Here is a 26,283-nt window from a genome sequence, read left to right as displayed (position 1 = left end):
AGGACTCATTCTAATATGGGCATGAAAAGGGCAGGGTAGCTCCGGGAGTGTCCTCTCTCTGGGATTTTTGCAGGGCTCAGGAAGAAGAAATGGAGAGAATGTTTAGAAAGCTTAAAACCTGCTAAGGACCATTTAAATCAAAGTGTTTCCAAACAGAACTTACGGAAATGAATGTGAATACATGTACCCAAATGTAACTGACAGCAATATGTTAAATGAAAGCAAATAACACTGTCATGGGGCTGAATGGGCCAGATCATTCTTAAGAGCTGGATCTGATCTTCCTTAAAATTTGTAGTAGTCTCACTAGGTTTTGTTTCTGGGCTTCTCTAACCAATTGGACGTGACTATTTTCTGGATCTGGCAGTGGAAGTACATTGAATGTACCGTGTTTATTTGCTGAAGCACTTTTTTTTGTTACAGATATTGATGAATGCCAGTCCAATAATGGAGGCTGTGATCATTTCTGTAAAAACACTGTTGGCAGTTTTGATTGCAGCTGCAGAAAAGGATTTAAATTATTAACAGATGAGAAGTCCTGTCAAGGTATGTGCATTGGAGAGGCAATAGAAGTAGAACAAATCAGCATGGCTTGGACGTCTACTACAATGATGAAGTGATAATGGACTCCAGAATAATTTCCATGCCTCAGTTTTGGGGTTTTTGTATTGTTTGTTTTTTTTTTTTTTTTCTTTCTGAAACAGCTGTTGAGTTAACACAGTCAGATTGCTACTATTGTAGGAGGTATGTTTAACAGCACAGTGAACTATTATCTGGAAATGACAGAGATAGCATCATATTAAAAAGCTCTTTATGAGGATAATACTCCTCCCACTTCTATTAGAGATCTTAAAGAAAATAGAAATATAGAAAAAATAGAAAAACAGAATATCTCTCTGTCCATTTTACTGACTAGTTCACAATTGTAGTGAAATTATTTTTTCTTAGTGTGACATTTAGATGCCATGAGTTCATTATTTAAAGAAAAAAAGATACAATGTGACCTATGAAATTATAGGCCTGTAGACAAACTGGAATCACTATTCCCTAAAACATCACAGAGTATTTGATTTTTAGGGTGACATGGATTTCTCCTGTGAGACTTAGACAGTGTATTTGCTTTTCTGTATAATAGTTTGTAAGTATAGAGTTAGCAACCAATTTTAAGCTGCATAAATACATTAAAATGTAAAGATCAAAATGACCTGTGGTTTTGGAAGAGCTACGGTATGAAACAATGTAAAGCCAATCAGCCAGGTGGGGGGGTGAATAATTCCATTTCCTAGACAACCAGCTGACATTAATGATGAATTTCAGAAAGCTGAACTGACCAACAGAAAATAATTTTCACCTGGGTTTTTGGTGCATTTTTATCCTTTTTAAATCAGACAGAGAAGGCCAACTATTTATACAGAGCAAACTTACTATAAAACCATAAAATTTTCAAGATAGTTTGAGGTTTTTGCATTCATAGACAGATTCCATTAACTTTAAAGACTTGCATCTCCCTTTTGTCCCTGTCACTTCTGTTACTTTCCCTAGATAATTTCAAAAGTGGTACCCTGAAGCATGCCAAAGCTCAAGAAAAAAGAATGATGTAATGTGATGTTCATGTAAACTTTTTTTTTATCTTGCAACATTCTTACATGGTATGCATAATGTACTAGCGTAGAAGCTTTAGGTGCTTTTGATGGTATAATAAACATTCAGGGCCTCAGAAAGTGGTGGGAATTTTGTCATTTTACCATTTAATTCACTGAGATAATGATTAGGCTGTTATACTAACTAGAAGATGTGTGCAAAGTGATTGCAATGCAAAGGAAAATTTTCGCTGGCTAAAACAGATATCTCGGCAGCTTTTAGAGACAGACGTTGAAGTCTAAATATACAGTATAATGGATCCTTGGAAAAATTCACCAAATTATTCCAGTCATCTGTCTTCAGGTGTGTATCAGAGAACATGGTGATTTTCAGCAGACTTAAATCAGGCACTGCATATTCATATAGAGTTAAAAATCTGGCCTTTGGTTTCATTTACTAGGAAAAAACAAAGGCAATACTTTCTTTTGTAAATCTATTCCTGCAGACCTTATGCAGACTTTTCTTAATGAAATAAGAGTTTTGTCAGTGGTTTTTTTTTTCTCCCATAGAAGAGAAATAACTTATTTTAAACATAATTGTTAAAAATGTAGCAACAGTTTTCATGTTTGCCAAGAAAAAGCTTGTCTGGCAAACTAAATGTTCTTTTAAAAGTTGTAATTTCATTATGTTACCTTATATGCTTTAAAAGAATTTGCTTAGTTTACATAAATCTGCACATCTCTGTATCCAACTTTGTTAGCTCATCAGTGCTCCCTTGTCAGGCTGAAAGATACTGATATATCCCTTTAAAACTTGCAGACATTGACGAATGCTCTTTTGAACGGATGTGTGACCACACGTGCATCAATCATCCAGGCACCTTTGAGTGTACTTGTAACAAAGGATACGCTCTCTATGGCTTCACACATTGTGGAGGTGAGTTATAAGAAGACACTATAGACTGTGCTGATAGAGTGATGTTGCCACAGGTCTAATTAGTGACTGTGCAAGACACAAGCCTATGTATATGTGGTAGGCTTATAGAGCAAATTTTACCCTTGCCATGATAAGGAGACACAGCAAAAGTAGACACTAATCCTGCTCATTTCTGCCTTTGCTCAAATGATTTTCCCTTCCCACCCTGCATCCAGAAAGCACCTGTGACTATTAGAACAAACTGTTGCATTTTGCACCTGGATATGAAAGCCATAATTTGATAGATTTTTCACACGCAGAAGTCTCATTGACTTCAGGGAAAAGTCAGTGGAATAGGACTTAAAGAACAGGAAATTCTGTATGACTTAGAAAATCATGATTTTGCAGGTTGCCCTTGTGCATATGTCAGATCCTCGTGTGATGTAGACTGGAATCTAGCTGATGTAGTACACTGATTTACATTGGCCAAGATTAATACTCTTAAATCTTTTATGTCCTTCCTACAAGAAAAGTTCACGGAAAGAGAGGAAGATGTTCACAGAACCTCAGTGTGTGTCAAGTGCGAATATTTCTGCAACAAATTCCCAGAATTAACATGAGGAAACATGAATAACTGGACATTAAAGGGAATTAAACCTGTTTTGTATAAGCTCTAGGCAAGACCTTACTGACTCCATATGCTTGCTTAATTCTGAGTAAGATTTATTTATTTCTGAGGCAAAGTGAGCCCACTTGAACTTGGAGATTACAATTCAGACATCTCTGTGTGTCTGATCTGTTCTAACCTCTGCCTCTAGAAGGTCTGCAGAGAAGGTTACAGGGCTACAGCATTACTGTGTTTTATCCTGACGAACTGGGACACCTGTCTGGATGGGGAGTAATACCGTTCCTGTGTTCTACTTGCTAAAAGAAGTCTGTTCTCATGAATTCCTCTGCATTAATTTCATTTATTTTGGCAACCAATGAGGGAAAGGAACTGTAATTTTGCTATTGACTGCTAATTGGTCTCTTCATATCATACTCCTGTGTAGATGTTGTTAATCCTTGTACCACAGTAGGTCCTTAATTTACTGGCAATCACAGGCTGTGTCAAGGCTGGTAGGGATTCCGAGTATAAACCTTCTGACCTATATGTAAGGTGGCAATAAGTTCTGGAGATAATAGGTTGCCATTGCATGCAGCATCCTAACAAAAGGTCAGTGAAAACCAAAGATTTGGCTGATTTTGTGGTGTCTGAGGCAGCAGTACCAATTTAAGGTGTTTCCTTCTTTCTCCATTATTCCTCTGCTGTTTATTCCTACCCCTCCTGTCTCAGTTCTGCTAGTAGCACATTTTTCCCTTCAGATCAGCTAAGTTTTGTAATCTGTTTCACAGTGCTTTCTACCAAATTGTTACCTATCTAGAGGGGGGAACAAATGGTTGGGGAGAGCAGTGATGAGAACTTATTATTACCATTGAGAAAAGTGTATGTAGAAGTGGGTACTCTCAGTTGCACAAACTATCTGGGACTCACAAAAGGCTTCTTGATGGCAGCTTTCTAGGTTTATAATTGCATAAATCTACTGGATGCAAGTGAAGCAGTCATCAGGATGGATCTGAGAAGCAGAGATATAGAACTTTGCATTTCTCTCTGTTGAAATTCATGAGACTCCCGTCAGCCCATTTCTCCAGCCAGTCAAGGTCCCTCTGAATAGTGGCACAACCATCTGGTGTATCAGCCACACCTCCCAGTTTTGTATCATCTGCGAACTTGCTGGGGGTGAACTCTTGTCCCATCACCCAGGTTTAATGGAGAGGATAAATAGTATGGGCCCCAGTATTGACCCCTGGGATACACTACTGGTGAATGGTATATTCTGCATCAGCATGCAAGTTTGCACCAAAGGCAGTATGTTGTGTTGTCCGTAGTTTCTCCTCCTATTGGCACTTATTGGGCAGGGCAAGGCCCTGAAACTGGGTAACTGGCCAAAAGGGGCAGCGGTGATACAATGGTGTTATTTGCCTGCATGGAGTCAAATAGTGTTCCACAGCGGTCATATCTATCCGAACACTTTGGAGGGTTGATCAGTATGGATCCTGTCCATGTTGTCTTTACTCCAAACTGGAAATATTAATTAACCAGACACAGTGCAATGCAGGCTTGATTTGGTCTCTTTTTCTTTAGTTAATTTGTTATCGTATTGCTGAGGCTGGATTTTTTTTCTTTTTTAATTATGTGGTTTAAGGACATACCTAACATCTTCCCTCCAACAATATTTGATAAATTTTTAACACTTATCAAAGGATTTCTATGAAAACAAAACTATTTCAAGGTAGGTGTCCAGATAGCATTCCTAAAATATTTTCCAAACCCTACTAAGCAGTATTTGCGTGCATGTTTACCTAGTGGAGTTAGAATATATAACTTTGGCAAGAGTAACTTTTAAAAAGTATTTTCATCTTTCCTCTGTAGATATTAATGAATGTAGCATCAACAATGGTGGTTGCCAACAGCTGTGTGTGAACACGCTGGGAGAGTATGAATGCCTGTGTCACTCTAACTACAAATTACACTGGAATAAAAAGGATTGTGTTGGTAAGGTGCCTAGTAAAAAACCTTTCTGCTCCTGACGTGTCTGATGGCCCTGTGGTTATAGTAAAATCTGAAAACACTGATCTGTCCAGTTAAGTGGTATGAGTCGTTGTTCCCAATATTCTGCTTTACTTCTTAGTCAGGCATGATGGTACTGATGTTGTAACTGGTAAAAGGCAAAAAAAAAAAAAGCCCCAACCAACCAAAAACCCACCCCAAAACAGGAGATACTTTGAGGGATTTTGATGCTTTCTTTCCTGTGCTTTTATCTAGCTCTTTCTTTCCTTTGTTTCTCTGCATGAGAAGGTTTGCTAATGATAGCTTTACCTGAAAGAAAATTACTTATGTGGTGTGATCTTCCAGTGATTTTATTTTGCTTTGATTTTCTGTTTAAACAACACATTAATTGCATGGGTGTTCTCAGGTACCAGCAGCAAAAGCAGCTGCATGCTGATTTATTAGTAGGGTATACATAGACGTTTTACTTCTGTGAGTATTTGTTTTGTCCTATTTAGAAACAAAGGGTCCCTTGCCTGATAACATGTCACCCAAGGTATTGCTGCACTGCATTAAGAGTGCTGAGAGCGATAGATGCTTCTTAAGCTGTTCTTCAGATGCCCAGATATTTTCTGGTAAGTCAAGAACAACAAAAACTAGCATATGAATCTGTAGCGAGTATGAGTAGCAAACTGCCTAACTCTTATGGAAGCCCCAAGAAGTCAACAGGGACCCTTCCTCTTTCACTATAGATAATAAAGGGCCATATCCCCACCAATGTCTCAGGAAAGCCCCCTTTCCTTGTCTTTTATAACCACTCTACCCTCAGATTCCCTTCTCATGACAACTGTCTTTTTGAAGCTGGGGAGGACAGGGCAGAATTCTCCGTGCTCCCTGGGCCATTCCTTAATTGGCCCTGAGAGCCACTGCTGAATGGGGCACAGGCATTCCAGCCCTGCGTGGGGTCTGAGATTTCGCCCGCACAGCCCCTCCACCCCGCAGAACGCAGCATGCAGACTCAGCCGGTGCTTATGGGACAGACGCTAAATTGCGTAGGAAGAAACAAGCTCTAATGTGGAGTGTTTTATGAACAACTTTGTTGAAAAAGGTGAAGATGATGATGCCAATCATCAAATTAAAAATATCTTTTATGCTACAGGAGTGTCCAGTCTGTGCACAGTGCCTGTGTCTTTACTGTCTGTCTGTATGGTCTGTCTGTTAGGAACACAAGATGCCTACACCCTCACCTGTGGCAGGTCATCTCAGCTTAAGAAAAAGCAGCAAAATACAAATGCATCCAGCTGGCTGGGTAATCACTAAATTTAGTGTTGCATGATTTGACTGATTTCTTTAATAGATAACTGTGAAATAAGGGTGTTTTCTGTAGACTTCCTATTTTTCCTCTCCATTATACTCCCTCTATTTATTATTTTTTTCTTCTTCCTCATGATTGCAGATCATAATTTCAACAGGAAATTCTCCTTGTACTGCTAAATCAGCATAATTTGGACTAAGACTTAAAAATAAGGAAAGAGAAGATCAGTAGTGAAATAAACAGCTAGGCCAGGAGTGTTATGCCTCTTTTTAGACATCCAAACTGGAGAGTGTTGGCAACATACAATATGTTTGGATTGAGCTGTTGGACAGTGAAGTTTAGAAAGCATTTAAAGCTAAACAAAGAGGTACTATTTTATATAGACATAAACTACTTTCTAAACTGGTTTGGAGTATCTCCTTTGATTCCAGCTAACCTTTATTTGATTTATCCAATAGCAGACCTGGACTTGATCTCATTTTCTTTGTGGGTTTATATTTGGTGGTTTTTTTGTTTGTTTGTTTTTTAATAAAATCTATCACACTTTGTTCCAATTCCAGTTGTGAACTAGCTTCACAGCAGGAGGAAGCTGGCACCTCTTTAGGTTTTCTGTGATGACTGGTTTTTCACTTTATATCAGCATATATTTTGATGTGACATTAGGGTTATCTAAATCTTCTATTCCTTTTTGAAAATAATGCGTCATTGTTTCTTCCTGAAGATACTTCAGCCATCAAGATAAGCGTAACCTTTAAATTAAATGAAGGAAAATGTAGTTTGAAAAAGACTGAGACGTTTCAAGAAGGTCTGGAACAGATGATACCAGGTATGACTATAAAAATTCAGGTAAGCAATTTAGAGCCATAGCTCAGGGGTTATTATGTGCTTTCCAGATATTAAGTGTACCATAAACAAAGCACAGAGGATTGCAGACCTTCTGCTCTTCACTGACCTCATGAATCACACTCCGTCAAAGCCATCATTCTTGCAATAGTTATTTCAAATCACAGGACTTTCCTGTGACAACCTTACAATCTTGCTAGGAAAGACCTTCTCCTTTTTCATTTGTGCCAATAAATTCTCAGTAAAATCAACCATTCTTTTAATTCTTTTGATTTCTTCCTTTCCTTTCTCTCTCTCCCTTCTTTCTCTTCTTTCCTTTCTCACCTGCTCCTTACTGTCTGATGCCTCAGTGAAGAATCTCCCACCCTTTTATGCTGACTCTGTTGCCAAATGGTCTTTCCTCTTTTCTTTTGTCTTCCTTTTATACTTCAGCAGCCCCAGATGGACACAGTGAGGTCAGCTCTTCCATCTGTTCCAAGGCAGAAAGTATAGCCTGGGAATTTACAGAGTCAGCAGAAAATGAGGAGGAGTACATTTAAAACAAAACAAAGCAAGATAAAAAATAACCCCAAAACCGAAACAACCCCAAAAAACCTAAAGGAAGTCACTAAACAGTATGATGAATCAACATACTGGTTTGTTTGTCCTTAGAAGAGTAACAGTGAGAAACTACACTAGATGCTCAGTGCAGAGTTATATACTCCAGAACCAAAGCTTATTCCAGATGTTTTCTTTAACTAAATCTTACTTCCTCATTGAATCCTTGAAAATGATCTCCAAATGTCTTGTGTACACAACCACTACTTAATTTAAACACCATTATAAGCTAACATGTTTTTCACGTGCTTCATGTGAGTGCAGAATTTTTTCCCTTGAGTAGCCTGTCCAGTGCGGGCAGTGTCACAGTCTTAAGATGCTTTGCGTAATGCAAAGGCAATTCATGAGAACCTGCTAGCAAAACGCAGGGGAGGCAGGCTAAGCACTGCAGCCAAGCCCCCATCCTAGCAGTGAATCATGCCTCAGACCCTCTGCAGTGCCAGAATCTCAGCCCAACAGTACATCTCTAGGTGCACTGGAGTCATGATTTTATGGGAGGGTGTACCAGTTGAGAAACTGGCCAAACTGTTTGTTTACTGGCATGTGGAGTTGATCATTTGCTCCCCCTTAACTCCTGACGACAACATGTGCTGAGCACTAGTGAATGTTCAATAACGTAGCTGGCCAAGCTTTTGCTTCCTTTAATTTTGTTCATACAGAGAGACATAATTCAGTAATGGAGAGCTTCCACTATGTAAACCTAACATGCATCTCTGGCAAGAAAGTTCATGGAGCCCTCAGTAGGCTGACAGCGACTAGAGAAATTTTTATCACTGCGGACTTTGAGCTTGAAACAAACCGAAAGGAGGTGACAGGTTGGTTGGAAAAAAATCCAAGGTGCGGTTTGAAGCTTCTTGCCGTTTGCTCCTTAATTTCTTTATATTCACTTCTATCTTTATGCAAAATGATAGTAAAAAGTATCTCCTGTTTTGAAAATGAATTTTACTGCTTCAAAAAGCGTGAGAGATGGGGATAGTTTCAATAATCAAAGAGCTGTCCATAGATTAAAATCTTGTGGTCTGATTAATTTTCTTCTAGCCTGGTGGTGTTGTCTTTAAGAATTTCAGACTTGTTCACAGAGGTTGCTTTCTCAGTGATTGGCATTGGTTGGTCTTTTGGATTGGATGGATTTCTGTGCATGGTCATTCACAGCAGCTTTCATTCTTGATACTTTTCAGACACATGTGATGTGCGCTGTGCTCGGAAAAAGACTGAAAAGAGGTTCCGTAAAACCATTCGAACCTTACGGAAGACAGTCAGCAGGGACCAGTTCCGCATTCGTGTCTCTGGCATCGACCACGAAGTGGCCAGAAAGTCTCTTAAGCTATCAGAGCCACAGCAGTCTTGTGCTGTAGGGCAGATGCATATGGGTAGTAGATGTGGTAAGTAAACGTAACGAACCATCATGTGTGTTCTCCTCTTGCTCAGGTCTGGTGAGCTTGAGGGGACCATGGAAAGCTTGTCTAGGAGAGAGGAGTGCTGTGTGTGTAGTAGTAGGGGTTACTGTTTGTGCTACTGAAACGTGCCCCTCTATGTAGGTATTGTTGGCGGTTCTTGTGTTATAAAGTAGAATAAGGGCTCAGTGGATTGCACTTCATTATAGTTGATGCACAGTCTACAGTAAGCTCAAAGCTAGAAAATGTGGGAGTAACGTTAGGCACCAATTGCCTTGACATCACCAGCGTTATTTTTAAGACTACGTTTAATATCCAGTGTAACGTTGTGTTTTTGAACTTGCAAACATTTCATTTCTCCCTTGTTCCAAAGAAAAGGCTGAGCAGAATTTGATACAGTCACATTCTCTTTGCTGATTAAGCTCTGAGTCCCAGAGAATCTTCATGACAGAGTGATAAATTTATGGAGAATAGGGGTTTTATAGGCCAGTACTGAAAAAAATCTTAATTATCATGGCACTGGAGGGCACTACTGTAATGCGGCCCACAATAAATGCTTCCAAAGCACAAAAGTTAAGGAGAGGGGTCAGATGTTATCCTAACAGGGACCTAAAACCCATGACGGCTAATTCAGGCTGCATAGGGTAGGCGGCATGTAGATGGTTTTGTTAATCAGCAAGCCTTTAAAATGTTTGTCAGCTTGCACTAGTACGTCTTCCAGCAGCAACCCATTCGGCCTCAGAATAGATTTTCCGATATAATTTTGCTAACCCTGGAAAAACTTGGATTCATAGAACAAAAAAATGAATTGGTGTCTAAAACATCTGTGCAAGCAAGCAGACTAGGGAATTACTCAGGAATTCTATCGGAAAAAGCTGTAACTTTTCTTTTTTTTTTTTTTTTATCGTAACATTGTAATAAGTCTGAAAAACTTTATAAAGTTTGCCAAGATGAGTTTACAGGGATGTTTTCAAGCTGTTGTGTTGGATGCTTGAGGAAGGCTTTGAAAAACTGTCTCAGTCCATTGTACAGAGCACAGTATGGCTTTCAAGCCATTTCTGATTTCATTTGGAAAAAATAGCAATGAGTAAGCTAAAAATACTGGAGGTAGAGAAGGCAATGTGAGTTACAATTAGGAATAGGAACAACAGAAAACAAATTTTTTTTTTAGGTAGCGCTAGTACCAGTTTGATTTCTGGTTACAAATGAGAAGCTTAAATGGTATTTCTGTGCTAGTTCAGCGAGAAAGGGGTCTTCTGGAGAATGCCTGGAACACTCTTATGTATGGTAAGCACAAATAGCCTATCCATGGCTAAAACACAGAGATGCTGAGTGTATTAAGACAAATATTTTGAAGAACAACTTGTAAAAGTTGAGTCCCTTCTGTTGCTGAATTGGTGCCACAGTTTGCTCTAGACATCTTAACCGGTACTGCTGTGAGCAGTGGAACTAGTAAGATGTGATTCCCTGTGGCTCTCATGCCTTATGGTTCAATTTTTTCATGCCTAAAAAGGTGCAATCCCTAAATGAATCTTCCTTTCTTCAGATGAAGTATTCAGACCATGTCCTTGTGCAGATTTGCTGTGATCAAATGGGAGACTGAACTTGCACCACGGCCTTTTACTTGCATGGATGCTAAGGAGGTCTCTCTCCACCGCTTGCATGTTTCCCCACTTACTTACATTAAACGTACAGAAACTTAGTATCTTTGAAACCTCTCTGCATCCTTTGTCAGACTGCTAGAAGTTGGACAGAAAGCTCACTAGTTGCTGAGGGGACACGAAATTACACACAGAGGCAGTGTTGTTACATACGCCTCATTTCCTTAGAAAAAGCTGATTGTCCCAATGTGTATGGTAAAGGCAGCACTGGCCGGCTGCTACTGCTGCTTTGACTGCCAGTTAGAAGGGGCTAAGAAATAGAGAAGAGAATGGAGTGGGAACAGTGTGAAAGAAGAGTAAGAAGTCAGCTCAGGGGTGTGCATGGGGGAGTCGGGGGGTTTTGGTTTGTTTGATTGGATTGTTTTGCAGTGTTGCTGAGAACTTCTGGACAGGATTGAGTACCTGCTTATCTAGACATGCTAATGATTCTGGAGAGGAAGTGACTCCATGGCAGGAGGTACCGGGTCAGCAGACAGATTCAGTGTGAATCCATGGTGGTGGATGTGGTCTCTGGACAGGGAGAGAACTTTGACAAAAGGATTTGGCTCAGTCTGACCGGAGGGGCAGGAAGCAGTGAAGGAACCACGTCTAGGGACTTACAAGTCTTCTGTGATGCAGAGAGTGAGTGAAGTGCAGGTGTCAGTTTGTTGTTTTCAAATAAATTTTTTAAAACAAAATACTTGGAGTATGGCTAGGTTGGATACAGTTTTATTATTTCAGACAGTCTTGTACTGGTCCTCTTCCTGTGGTAGACTTCTCCTGGCACAGCACTGTCTGAAACATTAGTTGTATGTGAGCAGCATAAGATGGAAAGTCCAGCTTCTGCTCCGATAGCTTTTGTCTCGGGTAACTGGCCTGCAGTTGCAGCAGTAAGCTAAACTTCAACTGGTTTCACACTTTCGGTGAGGTAGTACTTTTCCTGATTTTCCTGTCTTAACTCCTACCGTCTGCAGTGGGGAACAGCACAGAATAAAAGCTCTAGAAAGGCATGAGGAACAGATTAGATGTGACTTCCAAGGTATTTAATAATTCCTAATATAGAATCATAGGATTGTTAAGGTTGGAAAAGACCCTTAAGGTCATCAAGTCCAATCGCTAACCTATCACTGCCAAGTCCACCACTAAACCATATCCTCAAGCACCATGTCTACCCGTCTTTTAAATACCTCCAGGTATGGAGAGTCAACCACTTCCCTGGGCAGCCCGTTCCAATGTTTGACAACACTTTCAGTGAAGAGGTTTTTTCTAATGTCCAACCTAAACTTCCCCTGGTGCAGCTTGAGGCCATTTCCTCTTGTCCTATCGCTTGTTACTGGGGAGAAGAGACCGACCCCCACCTCGCTACGACCTCCTTTCAGGTAGTTGTAGAGAGCGATAAGGTCTCCCCTCAACCTTTTCTTCTCCAGACTAAACAACCCCAGCTCACTCAGCTGCTCCTCATAAGACTTGTTCTCCAGACCCTTCACCAACTTCGTTGCCCTTCTCTGGACACGCTCCAGCACCTTGATGTCATTCTTGTACTGAGGGGCCCAAAACTGAACACAGTACTTGACGTGTGGCCTCACCAGTGCATGATCACTGCCCTGCTCCTGCTGGCCACACTATTCCTGATACAAGCCAGGATGCCATTGGCCTTCTTGGCCACCTGAGCACGCTGCCGGCTCATATTCAGCCGGCTGTCAACAAACACGCCCAGGTCCTTTTCCTCCAGGCAGCTCTCCAGCCACTCCTCCCCAAGCCTGTAGTGTTGCATGGGGTTGTTGTGACTGAAGTGCAGGACCTGGCCCTTAGCCTGTTGAATCTCATACCATTGGCCCTGGCCCAACGATCCAGCCTTTCCAGGTCCCTCTGTAGGGCCTTCCTGCCCTCCAGCAGATCGACACTTCCCCCCGGCTTGGTGTCACCTGCAAACTTACTGAGGGCGCACTCAATCCCCTCATCCAGATCATCAGTAAAGATATTGAACAGGACTGGCCCCAACACTGAGCCCGGGGGAACACCACTCATGGCCGGCTGTCAACCGGATTTGACTCCATTCACCACCACTCTCTGGGCTCGGCCGCCCAGCCAGTTTTTAACCCAGTGCAGAGTGCACTTGTCCAAGCCGTGAGCAGCCAGCTTCTCCAGGAGAATGCTGCAGGAGACAGCGTGAAACGCCTTACTAAAGTCCAAGTAGACAACGTCCACAGCCTTCCCCTCATCCACTAAGCAGGTCGCCTTATCATAGAATGGTTGCATGTGTATGTCTGCTGTTCTTTAAACAGCTATTTATGGTAAAAGGGAATTCACTGCTGATTCCAAGGGGTAGTGTATTTTATTTCCAGTTTGCTGTTTAACATATATTTCTGTTCAGGATTTTCTGGTGCTTTAGAGGTTCAAGTGTTGCATTTGTCTACTTCATTATGTGTGAGCTCTGTGTCAATGAGTAAGCATATTTGGCATTGTTTCACATTGATTAATTTCATGAAGTCCTGTGAACAGCTTACAAGCAGCAACCAGCAGTAGGTTTCTGCTAATGTATTTCACAGGAAATGCATATAGTTCAATGGAACCTTCATCAACCTTCCCAGAGAACTGGACTCTCATAGCAGGAGTGTGATCTTTCCACCCTGAAGTAAATCTTGTGGTAAAAACGATGCATATTTGAATGATGGTGCTTCAAGACTAGATGAACCATCTGAGGATGGTGGAAATGCTGCATGCTTGTTTGAGAGGAGATTTGTCTTGAGAAGAATGCAGTTTCATTCACTAACCTGGCTACAAGTATTCATTCCCCAGTATAAGCTAGACTTGAGACAGATTTACCAGCCAAAGACCAACTGTTTAAATATTAGCAATTCCTTATCAGAAACTGATTTACCAGAAACCTCTGTATTGAAAGAGAAGAAATTGATATCTGTTGGGACCCTTTTGCCCTCAGGCACTTTCCACTGAGGGAGAAACAACAAGCAATTTAACTGCTTTTCCATTGCTTAAAACTCTGTCATACCTTGATCAGATCCCATGGAGTTGAAAGTACACCTTGGGCATACCATTTGGTGTTTTTTATATTGGATACGCGAATACTGTAAGAGATGGAAATTGCTACGTAAAGGGGCCATGTGAGCAAGCCCTTGCTGCACAGTAGTTGCAAGTGGATTCATCCAAAGATCTGTCGCTTCAGAGAACAGCAAGCATGAGCCGCACTGGTATAAGGCACTGCTCTGATGTAAATGCTAAGCAGCTTTATCTCGTGTGAGAGGTGTTGATGCATTTCACTGCTCAGCATTCAGCAGTTTTGTCCCCTTAGTTCGGAGGGTGCAAATAAAATACTAACATTTAATACACAATGATGAACCACGTATCGAAGTTTAGATGTGGTATGATACTGGCATTATAGAAGTGTGTGAGAGAGATTTAAATAGAAAAGCAAAGTTCTGCTTGCCTTTGCAGTTGTTAGAATTAATAGTTGTGTTACCCAACAGAGAACTGTATGTTGCTTTTCTTTTTCTTACAATTTCATAAAAATCTCACAAGAAGAATTAAATTATCAAATGGGAGACATGGTACTATTTTTCTGCTAACCTGCTTGCTCTGACAATCATAGATTTAAGACATAAATCCTTAGGCTGTGTAACCATCTCATGTGACCTAAATGTGTGAACTGCTAAAACACAATAACTTAAAGGATGCCGCTTCAGAATCAATTTGCATCAGTTGCTGGTGATTTTTCTTATGAAGTAAAGGCATCATTCTTAAGATAATGGTGAATTGGTGGATCATGACCTCCTTTATGAGGTTCACCTTCTCAGCCACTGAGATACTACAGCATTTGTCTATAGGAGCAAATGCTCAAAGGCTAATGTGTTGAAAAGAGGGGAAGAGCCTTTAAATGTCTTTGTAACTGTTAATCCTAGTTCCCTGTGGGCTCCTCTTTTCCAACCCCCCCCTCTTTTCTTCTTGTTTTTGCATCAGAAAAGCTTTCACATATTTTTTTTTTCCTTTAAAACAGCTGCATGAGACTCAAGACCTGTTTTTAATGGGTATTGAAGACAAACAAAGAGAGTGCCTGCAGAAATGAAGTCTACTAGAGGCAATTGGTTCTTTTCATTTGGGGAAAAACAATCAGGTTTCTGAAAAAAGAGCAAAGCCAGCCAGTGGAATTCTGATTTAATATAATTATTTGCAAATCTTCAGGACTTGTTTCGATTGGGTATTTCCCATGTGTCAGGTTGGACCATGCAGTTTCTAGTTTTGTGAAATGAAGCTCAGACGTTTTTGGTTTCATTTAAGCAAATGACAGGAGAAGTTTGGACTTAGAGGTGTTTCTTGTTTTTTTTTGTTGATGTTTTTGGTTTTTTTTATAGAGAGGGTTCATTTGTGTCATCCTAATTTCATGCACAGTCCTATGGATTTCCATGGGATGATTTCTGTGTTGACATAATGTCCCTATAATTAATGTTACTATAATTGAACCTTACACCAAGTCTGTTTGTTATGCTAAATTGGGTCCTGGTGAGTGCTATGAGCTTCTGAATAGGCTTTCCTCATTACCCCTGCTCTGTGCTTGAGTGGAGTTAGATGAGTAGCCTGTGTTTGGAACATTTCTAGGTGAAAGATGGAGAGGAACTGGGAGCAGTTTACAGGGAATGTGTTTGTGGATCAAATTCTGGACACCTGTACCACTTTGAAAAGCTTGGTTTGATGTAGTCAAGTGAAGAAACTGATATATTTATGAGCTTGAAGCATTGAAGCTTGGGCATCACTTGGAGTAATTTTAATATCTGCATTGAATAATGAGTATTCATTAGAGTGTAAATAGCTAAATCTGTATCTAGACGTATTAACCTCTTTTCTCGTAAGCACATAGGATCTATTACGGCTTGAAGTGTTTGGTGCGTCTCAGGTCATAGTCAGGGAGAGATAGGGTTATGCATTTTTCTAGGCAGTGCAATATTTAAAACTTAATTTTCCCAGTTCCTGTATTTTACATATTTTATAAACATAATCCAGAGTTGCTTGCTTTTTCCAAGTCTTATTGATTTCAAATTGAGCATGTTTGCTTAACACCCTTGAGAATAAAGATCACTATTGCATGTAGTTACATCAGATATGAATACATGTGCAGTACCCTTATAGGTCTATCCATCTAGGCCTAGTTTCTCCAGTTCCAGGAGGCATACCACATATGCTGCTTTGTTAACCAGTGACTTCTGTTGTAAAAGCAACTATTGTTCCCCTTGCCCACTCTTGTCTTAGAAGGCCACTCCACATGCCTGGGCTCTGATAATAACATGAAGTGATTTCTGGGTAGAGTGGCCAGCTAGGGTGGTGTGAACTCAAACCCCATGGACACAAAGAACAAGCCTATTGCTCATCCAGCTGGACTCCTCTGTCAGCCTGGTTTGTCTCAAATAAGATGCCATTGCCCAGACAGATATTTTTAAGATGTAGTTTGTAATGAAAGAGCTGGGTAGTCATTACATGGCTTTCTCTCCATGTTGGGTCAGCCTGTCCTCTGTCCTCCCACTTGATCCTTTCCTCTCTCCAAGCTAGTTCACAACTGTAACCACCACACTGTACACAGCTTTCTTCAGCTGGTTTTGTATACCCTACTACAGTGGTGGTAGGTAGAAGGATTTTTTTTTTTTTATGGTTTTCTTTCTGTTGCCATCATTTAGGAAAATCAAAATTAAATACTTGAATTGATTGGTTCGGGTCAAATAGAAAAGCTTTGTTTTGGCCAGGTTGATATTAAACAGTTCCTGCCTTTCACTGTCTCAGCCCTGTGCTGCTTCTGTGGGCCCTGCCACAGGCATAGCCTACCATCCTGCTGCCCTGCCACAGTGCATCCAGTGCAAGTGGAAGACTGAGGGAAATGGGACCTGAAGCAGTTGGAATATAGCTCCAGTGCAGCTTAATGGACCTCTGATTAACACTTAGCAAAGTTGAAACAAAATGTCAGCCTTCTCTCAGTACGCAGCAACTTGCAGAAAGTCCTGACAGTTGATCAGCTCTAATGCTTGTGTAAATGTAGTCTTTGTATCACCTTGCACCTTATCTAGGAGTCTAGCCACTGGCCACTTAATTTGGCTTTGAGCCCACAGGCACAAAATGTTAGTGATCTGATATTTTTTTGGTGCTAGTTAGATGAAGTGTGGGAACATACTATGGTGGGGAATGAGAAAGTTGTGGTTTATGCCCTAATAAAACTTAACAGGATGAGGAAGGACAAGTAACTTGTGACTCTTGCCCCAGTTCTCAGAATCTTGGAAGCAAAAAATTAGCTGGAGCTCACAGTGTGTCTCAATGTGGAGGTAAGGCCCAGAAACAGACCATCTGATGCTTCTGCCCCATCTTTCTCTTGCTCTCAGAATTCAGTCATGCAATGCCTCTAAGAATGCCCCATGTTGAGGATCTCAGTGATGTCTGAGGAAATCTTTTTGAGTTTACTTCCTCAATGCAATTTTTAAAAAATTAGGCACTTTGCTAAGTAATCCTGGAGGATTTAGATTAACTCAGTTTTATTACACAGCGAGCTCTACGTTTACAACACGCATTTTCAAGGGAAGTAAGGTGCAGATGATAACGTTGGCAAGAGAGATCTAGTGAGAGAAGTTCTCAAATGTAATGTTTCCACATAAGTGGTAGGTTTGGTTCCTGCCTGGGACAGGTTTGCTTTGAGCTTTTACATGTGTCAGTGTAAGGTAGCGTTCTGTTCAAAACAAAACCAAAACAAAGACACACATACACAATGCAAAAAAAACCCAAACCACCCTGAACTTGACATAAGATGAAAATGAATGGAAAAAGACAGGTTAAGGGGAGACAGCAGAGAAAAGGTAGTCTCTAGTGAGGCCACTCAAGAGCATTAATTTCTCATAGAGCCGTAGAGTTTTTTTGCAGGAAGGAGATTTGAACTGGTCTTTCCATTGCTTCTGGGTTTCTGAAGTCAGTAGCCATTTCTCAAAATCACCTTTACTAACCTTGATTTCTTTCCTTGTCACAGAATTGTAAATAGTGCTCTTTTCCTTACCTTACTAGGAGTGCTGCGATGAAAGCCTTAATTCATCCATGTTTGAGTTGTACAAAGAGTACAGAGATGAGTGTTCTGTAGGAATGTTTATAAAATGAAGAAAGGCTTGAAAAGTGTGGGAGCAAATGAATGTGTGTCCTTATGAGAGCAGAAGCGACGTGTGGTGAAAAAGTTAGAACGAAGACCTAAGACTTCCTCACTAGCTTTCATTGATAAGCTACAGAGCATTACTTAACCTGCTGTATTTTATTTTTAAGCTAAGGAGGAACACTCACCATTCCACTCAGTGTTGTATCAGCCAGAAACAAAACTCTTCATCATTGATCATGACCGGTAGTTAATGCCCTGCTTGTTGTTAGTCATATACCCTGAAATGAAGCCAAGGCCAATTTAACTTCCTAACAAAACAGCTATTCACTGAGTGATTTATTGGAGCTATAAACTAAAACTAACAGTTTATTATCATAACAGTTCTTTAAAAGGACAGAATTTTTCAGCACAGCTGAACAACTGCAACAGTGTTTTGTGCCTTCCCAGAGCAGGGTATAATTATTAAATACTGGCACTGAGGCCAGTTCTTTTGTGAAAAGTTTGAAAATCAGAAATTTTCAAAGGCAATAAATACTGCCGGACCTGTTAGATAATACTGAGGTGTGTGTTTAAGTAAAATCAGTCAGATTGAGTTAGTGCTATCTATGCCCCATTCAGAACATGGCAGTCTAGTGCACATATGATTATTATCCAAGATTCAGTATCAGAGGAATGGCAAGAATATTTCTGCTTTAAGTCTTTGAGGCACGCATAATGTTTAGTTCCGTGAATTTGCAATATTACTTGTTGTGCTTGAGGTTTTCACACAATTCAGTAACACCAATGGTTATGAAGAATGAATATTCAGTAATATTAAGGTTAAAATACTTATAGAAATCTGGAAGTACATTTTTGGCATCTTTTATGGTATCTTAGGTTCAGTACTAAGTTATTTTATTTGGGAGGAGTCCAAGAGTTCTTTAGCTAGGAAGAGGAGATAAACACTGTATAATTGCACAGATTAACAGAGAGTACTGACCAGGGCTAGTGTCCAGTGTGGCCTTGCAACAAACCATGAAATCCATTCCAGCTCTGTGTGTCTTTCAGGTTTGCAGGGTACATTGCATGCATTAAGTGCTATCTGTTGCTAGCATTCAGTTCTGAAACCCTGGCTCCCACTTCCCAAGAGGAGAGCAGTTTCACTCTGGGGTTTCATGTCCTGTGCAGGCTCACTAACATACCTTCACCTATAATGTACAAGTTGAAGCAAGTGTGTTCTTCCTCTTCTAGATCAGTGCTTACCAGGTGAATATTCTCCTGATGGCTTCAAACCCTGTCTGCCATGTCCCCTTGGAACATACCAGCCTGAAGCTGGGAGAGTCTCCTGCTTTCCCTGTGGAGGTGGTCTAACAACAAGACATAGCAATGCATTCTTGTTTCAGGACTGTGAGACCAAAGGTAAGGTTGAGTTCTATTTGGTGAACTGCATTGCTCTGAGGCAAAAGTACTGCTGCTGCTACAAGTGGGGCATTCAAAGAAGGGTCATTCTCCTTTCAAGGATCTCTCCTTCCAGGGGTCTCATAGTTGTCTGGCCTGGCCTGGCTGCAAGGAAACTCAATCAAGCCTCAATTCTTTTTATAACTGATTTTTATACAAGGCTTGAGAGGGGTTGAGCAGTTGTTGATCTGTGACAAGTCATATAAAGGAACAGCAGGGACAAAACAAGTCTCAAGAAAAAATCAAGACAAGCATGCCTTATTGACATTTTGGGTTTGAGCACAGCAGCAACATGAAAATGTGAAGGAGGAATTAAAGTCCTGGAGAATAAGTAAGAAAATAGTTTCTTCATGTTCGTAATGAGAAATGGCTTGAATGCCTTGGGATATACCTGAAAAACTAGCATTCAGCTTAACCCTCAGACAGCCCTCTAGATTTGATCACAGTGGAGCTGACATGCAATCATCTCCCAAGGTTTTTTTCACAGGAGTGAAAATCAGGTGGGGGTCATATCTTTAAAAATGAAGGAATTTCGTTAGCATCTTAGTTATCTAAAATGTAAAAAGCTAAAAGACAGATATGAAGTTGTCTTTGACAATGCTGATAAAAATGCATCTGTGGAGAGCAATGAAATGTTAATCACTATAGTGGTTTGCTCCATGTCTTAAAGCATGGGTAAAAGATTATCTCTCATATCAAAATCACCTGAAGAAGAAGTGTTAGTAGGAAATATACTGCTGTAGAGTAGAAGTAAGGGATAGAAATAAGGTCCTGATGCAGTCATTTGGTAGTGGTTTGCAGTAAGAGATCTGTCTACTGTCAGTTAAGGTACATTGCAATTCTCAATAGTAAACATAATAGAAGAACTTTGCAGTATGGTCGAAGAAATAATATTACTGGTAATAATGGGAGAGCTAATAGATTTCTTCAGTGAAGAATCACTGAATACACAAATGCAGTTTTTTCATACTTAATTTTGCAAAGTTAAAGCACTAAAAACCATGTTAAAAACTTTGGATCAAGATGAGAGGAACTGATTTCAGTTTTATTTAACATAAGCAAAAGCAGGTCTGTAAATGAGGTTCAGTTTTCAAATTAGAGTGGAGATTAAAGGAATTTTTTATATTAACTGGAATGAAGAGCTCAGGGATTTGCATGTGGACGAGGCCACGTGAGACAAGGAATCACAGATGCAAGAACTATTTGGAACTTGTATCTGAAGCATTTGGATTTTGGGGTGGAGCACGTAGGGAAGGACTCCAGGCTGAGCTAGCTTACAAACCTCAACAAGACTGGAGTTATTTAGGAGTAAGCAGAGGTTAAAAGGAACAGAAAAAAGGGACTGTGTGGCACAGAAAACTACATTTGAAAGGCAAGGGAGTAAATTATTTTGACGTTGAGCTGAGAGAGGTAAACTTGCCAAATGAGGTAAAAGGAATGGGAAAAGATTTTATTTTAATTTTTTTTTGTAGTTCCACGAAGAAAAAGGGCAAGGAAAAAGAAGCAAGGTGATGATGGAGTTAAGAGCAAGTATAATACATGGCTGATGCTCTTGGCTGCTTTCTGTCAGGTTTCAGTACAGATGATGATGGGCATAGATGTAGAATAGCTAAGCAAAATCAAATTAAAAGCAGCATATTAGAGATGTAAGCAAAGGTGTTTGGGGTCTTGTATTCTCAGATTGCAACGAGAGAAGAAAATCTTCTGTCTGCATACAGGGAACTAGAAAAAAAAGTTGCAAGTCTGCTAGAAAGGATTTTTCCTCTGTCTTTCTATCTCATGTTTAAAACTTCTATAAAATCTGTTATGTTTCTGAAAGAGTTTGTATGTCAGAATGGGGTCCCACTTTGGGATACAGGAGGTACACTCAGCAAGCCCTGTGAGGGCTATAGCTTATGCATCTAGCTAACGTGATGATTTGCATGACATGATGAAATAAAGCAACAGCAGATCTGGTGGAGGTGGCTGTACCCTGAGTCATGGCCTGTTGTTGCAAGACAGCATGTGATCATGAGGAAGAAGGCAATATCACAGTTTAGTCACTGATATTGATGCAATGTGCCACTTGTAGAGGGCCAGTGTCTTTCACCTCTGCCTGTTGTAAGCTGATCACAGAGGTATACTAGGATGCAGCAGCAATGCACATGCTGCTTGGCATAAGCTAGCAGGAAAGAAAGGTTTAGTTAGTATTTCACCTTCCAAATCAAATGTCAGTGGCTAGACCATTTGTTAACACACTATTCTACTTGGTGTCCTCCTTACAAAATCATGGTGGTTATACACACTCCTCTATATCTTTTATTACTACTTCTACACAGAACTGCTCTATAGTGTTGCATTTGGGATCTCGGAACTTGCACAAAGTGACCTGATAAACTAAAATCTGTTCAATTACCTCAGCTTTGTTACCCTCATAGTTTATGAATATGGCATTTCAGATATTGAAATTATACTAGGTCCTATAAAAATCCATAAAATCACATTCTAATGTTCTACTGACACTTTAACCATGCTGCATATTTAATTACTCTCCAGTTCAGTGTTCACCTGGCCATTTTTATAATACCACAACTCATCGGTGTATTCGCTGCACAGTTGGGACATACCAGCCTGAGTTTGGACAAAATTACTGCATTTTGTGCCCTGGAAACACCACTACTGATTTTGATGGGTCAACAAATATAACACAGTGCAAAAGTAAGTACAGCAAGATGGTTTTGATGATACCTTACAAATCAAAGGACTGGGCCATTAATATTCAGAGTGGCCCTAAGGGCAAAATTTAGCTTTGCTCCAGGGAGCTTGGAGAGAAGGCAGTGGTGTTTCTCCTCTTTTGCTGCCTGCCTGCACCTCATCCCACATGGCTTACTGATGTCCATGAGAGACCATTTCTGCAGACTGGTTCCAACATTCTTGTTAAGGTAAATGATGATTGTGTCTTGCCAGTTGTTGCTGGGTCTTGCTATTAAGTCTTTTCTCCCTTGACATAGCAGACAGAATTTGTGTTCTTGGCACCCTGATTTCTATCCCTTCTATTAAAAGGCATGGAAGTTGGTTTACAAAACTGAATAGCTCTAGTAACCATTTCTTCTTAATAACAACTTTTGAAAGAGGCAATTACAAAGAGAACCACTGTTCTAGATTATGGTAGCTGTAGTGTGGGAAGCTGAGGGTAAATTAAAGAGGGAAACTAGAGGGCAGAGAGGTGACTCCTCAGAAGAACCTCTGGAGACACATACTTACAAAGAAATAAGTTTCTGGGAACTGCATGTGTCTCACTTAAGGAATCCTTTCCCTGGGCATGTCACACCAGCACATCACTGTTACGGTGCTGTAGTGCCCAGACCCTTATGGCCACACGGAGTTGGGGAGCACAGGCAAAGCTTCCTGCACTGGGATTCACCCTCTCTTACTGCCAGCAATATTGATCTGTGCAGAGAAAGTGCCTGCTATACTCCCTATTTTGTGCTGCTGCAAGCATGGTGCCTGAACAGAGCACCTCAGACTCCAGTTAGACTTCAGATGATGCCTGGTACAAGCAAGTGGACCATCCTTGCTTTACCATTTCTATGTCCTCATACAACTGCCTTGCTGCTTGGCTGTGGCTTGGTTGATAGCACCTGCTGTGTTAACAGGGACTAAACTGTATACCTCAACACTGATTAAAACACACAGGTAGAAGCAGGCAGCAGCGTGAAGTGAAGCTGGCAAAGAGAACTTTACCTGCATCAGATGCAAACAGAAAAGTTTGTGCCTCTGTCACCCATGTACTCCTTCTGCAGGGACTGTAGAGAGCGCTGTAGGATGACCTCACTTTGCCCAGTCTTGCATATTGTATTGCTTTTTCAGATAAGCAATGTGGAGGTGAACTGGGAGATTACACTGGATATATTGAATCACCAAACTATCCTGGGGACTATCCTGCAAACACTGAGTGCACTTGGAATATTAACCCACCGCCAAAGCGCCGTATTCTAATTGTGGTTCCAGAAATATTTTTACCAATAGAAGATGAGTGTGGAGACTACCTGGTGATGAGAAAAAGCTGTAAGTCTGAAGTATCTGCTGAGGCATATGATATCTATCTGAGTGTGCAACACAGGTTTCTCACATGCATTGCTGTTTACATAAACTAAATGTAGACTGGCTGGCCTCTACTTAAGAGCATAAATTTCTTTAAACGACAAATTAAGAAATCCTATTTGATGCTGCTGCTCCATAGGTTCAGGTGAGACAAGAGTGCAAGGCTATGATGAGTTAGTGAACTCTGAGAGAAACATTGTTAGGAGGGTGTAGGTGGTTCAAGCTAACTAGTCATGAATTATGCTAAGCAATTCTAGCCTGGGTTAGGAGAAAGGAGATACTTGCTAGTCCCTACAGGTGCCTGATGTGTGAATAAACAGCTTCAGTTTGTAGTATAGACACTTCCCTCAAACAGTAGATTTTTTTTTTTTAGGAAAAGGGAAAGTACTCCTTGACCAAGAAGTCACTCACTGATGGCCGGCCATCCACTGATGGCCTGCCACATTTTGAGGAGTTTTCTTAACACCACCAAATGTTTCTTGTTATGGTAGTTTAACCTATATTCTAATTGTTTGTTAGTATGAAGCATTGTCAGATAACTGCCTATTTTGTGTTTTCTTTGAAAGCTTCTTCCAACTCAGTGACCACGTATGAAACCTGTCAAACCTATGAACGCCCTATAGCTTTCACCTCTAGGTCTAAGAAGTTGTGGATCCAGTTCAAGTCGAATGAAGGGAATAGTGCCAAAGGATTCCAAATTCCTTATGTAACGTATGACGGTAAGCAGATGTGAGCAGCTGAGCCTGCGTGGACTAGTACAGCTGCAGCAGTGCAGAACTCCTTGTGGGCTCCTTGACCCTGCTAAGCAGCAGTGTAACCCGGCGCTCTCAGCAGTGTCACTATGAGTCTACTTCCAGTAGCTGTTTTCATCTAAAGCTAGTTTAAGGAATTCTGCATTGCACTGCAGTCTTAAGTGCCACCAAATTTCCGGTCTTCCACAGACCTAAACAAAGAGCTGCGATTCTGGCCTCCAACCTGTAAAATGCAGAGCTCAGAGCCAGAATCTGGGCTTTATGCATTTTTGTACCTTAGCCATTCTGGGTTGCTTCAGGTGGCAGCAGAGTGCCCCCAGTTAGAAACTGGGCAGAGCCTAAGTGCCTCTGGTTTATTGTGGTGGTGTTACCATCTGTAATCTAGTACTGGATAGCAAAATATCTGTATCAAAAAGAAGCTTAAAGGGCAAGAGTTTCACCCTGTCCTTGGCAGAGTCACCAGGAGCGATACTGGAGCTGAGGCTTTGCACTTCAGCGTACGTGATGTGACAATGATATGGCATGTTTCTGTTCATGCTGGATTAATTATGAAGGAGTCATCCTCACTGTGGTCTACAGAGTTTCATCCATAGAGAAAAATAAATTTTTCAGGGGACACCTCTCCTTTTGAAGCATTTCAAGTTTTGATTGACTGGGGGATTGCCTTTCAAGAAAACTTCTTCTTACCTCTTTTTTTCCCTTCTTGCTGTAGAAAGAAGTCAATAATAGGTTTTGGGTATTTACAGATATGTTTCTGCAGTGCCATTGGTTTGAAGCAGGCTAATTCATTATAATATCCACTACAATCCTGGGTGCATTTTGATTTCTTTTGCTTTTGACAGATTGATGCTGAGCAGCTAAGCAGAGTACACTGTTTCATAGTAAACAGTATTCGTAGTTTCTTTACAGAAAAGCATTTGGAATATTTTCTGACTGCTAATATGAGGGCCAAGTACCACTGGTTCTTTTGGGGGTAGAGCTTACAGGGGGTAGGGCTTATGTGTGTAATCAAGGAAGATATTGATTATGTAAGTGCAGTGCACCTTCAAATTACTCTTTTATGCATTCCCCATAGAGGATTACCAAGAACTAATAGAAGACATTGTTCGGGATGGTAGACTTTATGCATCTGAAAATCATCAAGAAATACTTAAGGTATATTCCTTCCACTAAACATATTGATTTTGATTGAAAATGACAATATTTTGTGCCAGTGAGGTTGCCTCCTGCTCTGTGTCAGATCTGTTTCTTGGTGCACTAGACGCATGCTACTTCAGGGAAGTAGGGTGAATCAGCACATCCTGATTTGGCAGAGCAATGGGTATAAGATCGTTTGTCTAGGGGTATTAAAGGTGGATGAGACCTACTAGGGGAATCTGTGGTGAAGATAGCCCCTTGAGCCTCATGTAGGCTGTGCTGGAAGGAGATGGTGGAGCAAACTGAGGGACATGGGATTTAATCTCTTGGAGAAGCACTTGGTGCTGCTACTTGTACCCTGTAGATCAGCAATGGCTTTTCCTCTCTGGGGAAAAAAAAAAATAAAAAAAAAAATCTCTGTGGATTTCAATTCTCTGACCTTGGTTAGGGGACAGTTGCATGGGCAAGTTGAGTAGATGTCATCCAAAGTAAACCTTTCATTTACTGGATATCACAGAATGACAGAATGGTAGGGGTTGGAAAGGACCTCTGGAGATCATCTTGTCCGACCCCCCTGCTTGAGCCGGCACACCCAGAGCAGGGGGCACAGGAATATGTCTAGGTGGGTTTTGAATCTCTCCAGGGAAGGAGATTCCACAACCCCTCTGGGTAGCCTGTTCCAGTGCTCCATAACCCTCAAAGTGAAGCTTTTCCTCATATTCAGGGGACCTTCCCGAGTTCCAATTTGTGCCCATTTCCCTTTGCCCTGTCATTGGGAACCACTGAAAAGAGTCTGGCCCCATCTTCTTGACATCCACCATTTAGATATTTATAAGCATTGATGCGATCTCCGCTCAGTCTTCTCATCTCCAG

General features: G+C 40.8%; 1 protein-coding gene across 1 annotated transcript in view; it reads left to right on the top strand.

Annotated features, from left to right (window-relative positions):
* Positions 1-26,283, top strand: part of SCUBE2 (signal peptide, CUB domain and EGF like domain containing 2) — a 48,035-nt gene that overhangs the window by 13,753 nt on the left and 7,999 nt on the right. Inside the window, exons 8-20 of the mRNA XM_009505469.2 lie at positions 424-546; positions 2,401-2,517; positions 4,970-5,092; positions 5,605-5,721; positions 6,309-6,395; positions 7,123-7,227; positions 8,501-8,656; positions 9,020-9,223; positions 19,232-19,399; positions 21,974-22,135; positions 23,288-23,485; positions 24,088-24,240; positions 25,349-25,428. Coding sequence (XP_009503764.2) covers positions 424-546; positions 2,401-2,517; positions 4,970-5,092; positions 5,605-5,721; positions 6,309-6,395; positions 7,123-7,227; positions 8,501-8,656; positions 9,020-9,223; positions 19,232-19,399; positions 21,974-22,135; positions 23,288-23,485; positions 24,088-24,240; positions 25,349-25,428 — 1,793 coding nt within the window. The remainder of the gene's footprint in view (positions 1-423; positions 547-2,400; positions 2,518-4,969; positions 5,093-5,604; positions 5,722-6,308; positions 6,396-7,122; positions 7,228-8,500; positions 8,657-9,019; positions 9,224-19,231; positions 19,400-21,973; positions 22,136-23,287; positions 23,486-24,087; positions 24,241-25,348; positions 25,429-26,283) is intronic.

This window comes from Phalacrocorax carbo, chromosome 5, assembly GCF_963921805.1.
Source record: "Phalacrocorax carbo chromosome 5, bPhaCar2.1, whole genome shotgun sequence".
NCBI classification, from domain to species: Eukaryota; Metazoa; Chordata; class Aves; order Suliformes; family Phalacrocoracidae; genus Phalacrocorax; species Phalacrocorax carbo.
This window is presented reverse-complemented; position numbering and strand designations above follow the sequence as displayed.